Below are 5,920 nucleotides of genomic sequence, written 5' to 3'. Positions count from 1 at the left end.
GTCAATATGAAGACACAAGACTTACGATACTGTGTACTGTCAATAAGAAGACACAAGATATAACGATACTGTGTACTGTCAATAAGACGATTTTAATATTTTCATCCTATTAACTCAATTTGTTTTCAGCATTTTCATGCTAAAGTCAAATAGTAGAATTGTTACAGGTTCCTGAATTTTGTAAAAAAAATCTAATCTTTTCACTCAATTGCACCTTGAAATTTTGAGGCAACTACCCTTTTCAAATGAATTATAATTTTGGCATTTAAATGTTTAAAAATAAATAAATGCATACTTTTAGTTTCAGGTCTCCCACTGCTGACTTTCAAAGGCAATAAAATATTTAATTCAGCAAATTTTTCTATATTTATAACAAGTAGTCTTTTCACAAAAAACAAATTTATTATTATGGACCCTGGTTGATTGTGAAGAATATTTAATTTTAATAACTTAATTAACTGATCAGTTTTCAAACATATACAAGTACACTAGATTTTAGATTACAATAACAAGCTACATAACATACATAGACATTCTATCACAAGATATCCTAATGTTCTCTACATGTACAACTCTTAGCAACATGTATTAATATTTTCTGCATGTGTAATTCTCAGCAACATGCCTATTTTTGTATAAACTAGAGACTAACAGTAAAGGGACTATTAAATATCATCACATAGCTGACATTAAATTCAACTAAAATTATAAGGTTTTCAGAGAGATATGTATTTCTTAGACTATTACAAAAAAATTTTAGGAAACGTGAACAAATGTAAACAGACAGACTGATCTGTAAAATTTGGAACTTTGAAACAATAAGATAGACTATGGTCCTACATTTATAAGTTAACATTTCATCATACATTAAGAAATAAGAAAACATATCTTAAATAACACAAAAAATGCAGCTAATTTTAACTTCTGTAATGAAAAAAAAAAGTTAAAATAATTTTAATTTTTTCTCTCAAATTGTCACAAAATCCAGTTTTCCATTTCAACATATGGAAAACATTATACAAAGAAATTAATATATAAATAGAATATATACTTGTTCTTTGAAAAACATTACAAGTACTGACTTTTTCTAAGACTACAACAAGAACAGTATTCATCTCTAAAAATAAAAGCATATTTTTTTTCTTTAACATGAAACAAAATTTTTAATATTGTTGTCAGTACCTGGATTTACTTTTGCATGTTTCATTTACCTGAAGAACTCTAATATACTTGTCAATTTCATAAAAATGGCTTTAATGAATGTAACAAACTACTTTCCAGAGGCCGGATGTGGTTTACCAGGAACTAGGGCTTACTATATTAATATCAGAATTAGAAAATGAAATTTTCTTCTTTTTCAGAGACGAAGCAGGGATTTTGTGTATGTGCATGTCACATACTGGATTCTCCACTTGTGAAGTGTCTTTCTTTGGGAGAATAGATCCATCTAGTGCCTCTTTAACTGGTGACAAATTGGAACTGTAAGAAGCTGTATTTTTACCATGGCTATTGAAAGTGCATGACAACCATTTTGGATTCCAGTTTTGGTCAGAGGACAATTCAGGATTGGCTTGTAATCCACTCTCTTTTACTTTACGAAATATCAAGGGTGAGCTGCATGGTGTTACATTGGGGGTGGATTCTGCTGAAGTGCTAGACTGGGAGTGATTTAGTTTCTCTTCCACAGTGGGTACCTTCAAGACTGGAGCTGACATTGATGGAACCAGCTTGGGAGGTTCTTTAGAAATATTGACCATATGCTGTACTTTAGATGAAGATAGCTGGAGGTTATCTTTGGCAAGCAGATCTGTAGAATGTCCCCTGGATTCTGTAACATGGAAAATTGATGAATTCTAATTTATACATTAATTACAAAACTCAGCATTAATTACAATGTCTCTCTTACTTATTAGTAATCTTATTAAAAAAAACAAAAAAAACTTCCATTAAACAACATTCTTGTTTCCCTTAAGCCTATGTCTTGTATTGATTTTTTGCAAAATTTGACAAAGCTTTCAATCATTTATACAGATTGTTGAATAACACCAGGAAAATGACTCTGTAAATGATTCGATTATAAAATCAGTCTTCAAATCAAACAAAACAGAGCTCTGTCCTATTCTGAATGACTTCACTAATGAGTCGCCTCTGGTTTCAACCAATGAATAGATACCAATCGTCTGATGTATAGCCTTGCTCTGAAAAGTGAGAATTCAAATCGCTTCCTTTTGTAATTTTATGTTTTTAACAAATAGATATACTCAATTGTGACTATGAGTCTTACAGTTATTGCCAGTTTCTCTGCTGTAGGCAAAGCCTTCCTAACCCTTGATCTTGTTCCTGAATGATATGGGACAGCATGTCCCACTAAATGTTGAAAACTGGTCCACATTAATTCTTAGACATCTAAAGTAACTGTGTTTGTCATTGTCTCTCAGCTCAGACATATTATGAAATTGGCTATACTTTGCTGTGTTGATGATACACGACCTGATCTAACATGACTTTAGGCATCTGCTCTAGTGTTTGCCACTTCTTTCAGAAGGTTATAGATAACAACTGCTTCTAGTGTACATTTTCATCATTTAAAATGTTTTTAATCTTTCATCACTCTTTCTGCCATTTTGTTTAATCCTTTAAATTGGCTCAAAGACATACTGAAAAGTTGAATTCCATAAACAAATTGATATGCGAGACCAGAGCATTAGTTGCATACTACTGATAAGTTTTGCATGCAATATGTACTTTTATTGTTAAACACAAACTTTTATAATCAAGGATTTTTCTGTTGATTGACTAATGATCAAATAATTGTTTAAATTAAACATAAATGCTATGTTTGAAAAATCAAAATATCATAAATTAATATATTAGTTTTTGTTTTGTACTGAACAAAAAGGAATAGCATTTATGATTTATTGATTTTAATGTCAGGTTACGTTGCTATACTATTTTATGAAATGCAACATTTCATATCGTAAGTAGAATGTGATGAATTTGTATGCAGCTTTTTCTGACATTATCAATTTTACACATGGTTAAAATGTTTGTATCTTCCAATCAGTCAAATGTGGATGAACATGAAAAACCACTATACTTACTCTTGGTGTAAAGAAAAAGTTTTGCACAAAAGAATACAATACTAACATAGAATATATTTCTCCTTTCTTAAACTTATTTTATAAAAAAAGGGAAAAGTGTGGCCTTTATATTTAAAACATTAATGTTGTCTTTTAAATTGAAGAAAATGCTCTAAAAATCACTTTCTTCTTTCTTTGGATTCTATTTAACTAAAAAGTAATAGCTATTAAAAAAATATAACCTTGTGAAAAGGATAACTGACACTAACCTGCTACAACTGTATGCAAGTTATGGTTAAATGATACTTTCTTACTAATGAAATAATTATTACACTTAAAGATTCATCTAAAAAATTTGGTAATCTCATCATGAGTTAGTTCATAGGCATCACTGTTTTAAATGAAAATACTAAAATGCTAAAAAGACAGTCTTTTCTTAATATTCGGTTTAAAAAATAAAATAAAAACAAGATTTTAGATCACAGATGACCTAAAATAATGTATAGTTATCTAAATTTTGAGTTCTCCACTAAGTATGAATGTACAAGAAACTGTCAAATAAACAAAGTATTCTATAACAAAAGCTGCTTTCTCATTTATTATTATTATTATTCACACTTCTTAAACTCTGTATTTGCACAATATGGTTAACTTTTTAAGATAATACATGTCTCAGTAATTTAATATAGAGAAATATATTACACATGAAACTAGTAACATAAAATATTATTAATCACACACACACACACACAAAAAGTTATAATTTTCTAACTTAAGAATAAAGGAAAAAAATATGCATTATTTGTACCTGTTAAAGATGGTGTCACAATAAAACTCTCTTTCTTCTTTTCTACATCCCAAAAGAAGTCAGTGTCACTAGTTGGTGGTGAAGAACCATACTTCTCAAGATCAGTAGAAACATGTAGTTTATCGAGTCTTTGAGTCATCCATGCTGGCATTCCCAATTTACGAAAGGAAATTGGTTCAGCTTTAGAAGGTGTAGAATTCATGATGACACCCTCAGTTCACTTTCCATTCAAAGATCTAAACAGAAAAAATAATTTCAAATTGGTTTGTTTTGAATTTTACTCAAAGCTACATCAGTGTTATTTGCACTAGCCTTCCCTAATTTAGTAGTAATAGACTAGAGGGAAGGCAGTTAGTCAACACCACCCACTGCCAACTCTTGGGCTACTCTTTTACCAATGAATAATGGGATTAACAAGTGTGAGATTTTAATCATTAGGTAACTGTTCCTAAAACTAACGTTTGAATGTCAACTGTATTATATATAAATAATAAGTTATAACACTAACAATGAATGTGGACACAAAATACATAAAAACTTATGGAAATGTCAATAAGTGAATAACAACAAAAATATAAAAAAACAATCCAAATTAATTCCAGCAGTTGTACTAATACTATCCAACTTTCACAAAAAAGCACTGATTTTTGCTTTTAATATTATATCTTAGCCTATGTTTATAACTATTTCTCACACCGATATTCCACAATCCAAAATGCATTAATACAATGATAACAAATTTCTATCGAAGACACAACGTGTATTAACAATACTAACGAAAATGTGATCCAACTAAGGTAACTTTCCGATATTATTTTTAATATAAAAGCTTTGGTTATTTTAATTTAAAAGTTGCTACTGCAGTGTTTAACTTAGTGGGTTAGTCTTAAGTGTTATGTGGTATTGATATTATTTTATAACCGGAGTGTAGACTATTAGTATTACTAGTATTAGAGCAAGCATGGTTAAAGTAATTAGAAATAAAACTTACTTTTTCTCTCGAATATAGCCTTACCCATTCCTCTGACTTCCAAGAAATTAAATAATGCTACTACCACTACAATCTCAGTTTATTTAGTTCCGTAAAAACTTGATTGCGATATTATTACGTAACACTGCCGCAATGCATTGATCGTAAGCGCACATTATACGTTACGAAAAAAGCAGAATTATCACTGTATGGGTATAACGTGGATCGATGGTTATTCCGCGGACTAACGGTAGTGATCACGTGTGAAAAATACTTTATTCAATGACATTTCTCTGTGCACTGAGTTAGTGAATATGCAGAATATGTTATTACTCCTCCGTTCGTTAGTTTGTTTTCCGTATAATTTCTTTCTGATGAAACTTTAGCGACACAAGTCCTTTCTTAAATAAAACTGGTTTATTCTTTCTGAATACAACTTTGCAATACACTTAATTTCCACAGTCGCGCTATAACAAACGCTATAATTCACAACGAACATCTCACGTGCTCGACTCAACAATACGTCTCTATCTCTGTCCGCAGTTCAATTACTCATTGTTGCCGTCACGTCTTGGCCGTCTTATATGTACAAGAATACCGAAATCTAGTAAACTCCCGAGACTTCAGGAAGGAACGTGAACGTTCTAGAAGTTCATGATGTGTCACGTGACTTCCGCTGTCGTAACACTGCCCCTTCCTTAGTATTGTTCGTCCCAAACAATAGCCACTTACATTAAACCAATAAACAATAGACAATAACTTAATTAAATGTACAGAATTTACAAACACAAAATTAAAATTCAACAAAGTCTCTTAATTTTACAGGATCTCCCAATCTTCAAATCTGCTGGCCTGGATGGGTCTTCCACTACTTCCACAAGCATTGGGCTTCCTTGGGGATGTTCTTTTATCCTACCCCAAATTAAGTGCTGTGACATGCAGTTCAACGGATGCAGCAACACTTACTGGAATCTGGCCTTTGTTGTTTCCAAACGTCATTTTATCGAAGTTAACTACACACTTCCTCGGTAGTAAATAGTCCAATCCTAATATGCATTGGTC

The 5,920-nt window shown here is 31.1% G+C and overlaps 1 protein-coding gene across 2 annotated transcripts; it reads right to left on the bottom strand.

Moving 5' to 3' along the window:
* Positions 1 to 95: 95 nt before the first annotated feature.
* Positions 96 to 5,033, bottom strand: LOC106473317. 2 transcript variants are annotated; one of them, XM_013933999.2, is made up of 3 exons: positions 4,880 to 5,033; positions 3,889 to 4,124; positions 96 to 1,828 (listed from the first exon to the last, which is right to left on the bottom strand). In XM_013933999.2, the coding sequence occupies exons 2-3, from the start codon at positions 4,088 to 4,090 to the stop codon at positions 1,296 to 1,298; spliced, it is 735 nt and encodes a 244-aa protein (XP_013789453.1). In that variant the 5' UTR covers positions 4,091 to 4,124; positions 4,880 to 5,033; the 3' UTR covers positions 96 to 1,295. The 2 variants fall into 2 exon arrangements, with proteins under 2 accessions (XP_013789453.1, XP_022257484.1); XM_022401776.1 differs by having other exon boundaries at positions 4,876 to 5,017.
* Positions 5,034 to 5,920: the final 887 nt, after the last annotated feature.

The sequence above is a fragment of the Limulus polyphemus genome, unplaced genomic scaffold (assembly GCF_000517525.1).
Source record: "Limulus polyphemus unplaced genomic scaffold, Limulus_polyphemus-2.1.2 Scaffold6070, whole genome shotgun sequence".
Taxonomy (NCBI): domain Eukaryota; kingdom Metazoa; phylum Arthropoda; class Merostomata; order Xiphosura; family Limulidae; genus Limulus; species Limulus polyphemus.
Note: the sequence above shows the minus strand (reverse complement) of the source record. Positions and strands in the feature narration are given on the sequence as shown.

Excerpts from the sequence above, each read along its gene's own strand:
- LOC106473317 (XM_013933999.2), bottom strand. The coding sequence starts at position 4,090 with ATGAATTCTACACCTTCTAAAGCTGAACCAATTTCCTTTCGTAAATTG. Across the intron at positions 1,829-3,888 it reads TGTGACACCATCTTTAACAG|AATCCAGGGGACATTCTACA; the intron begins GTACAAATAATG and ends TCCATGTTACAG.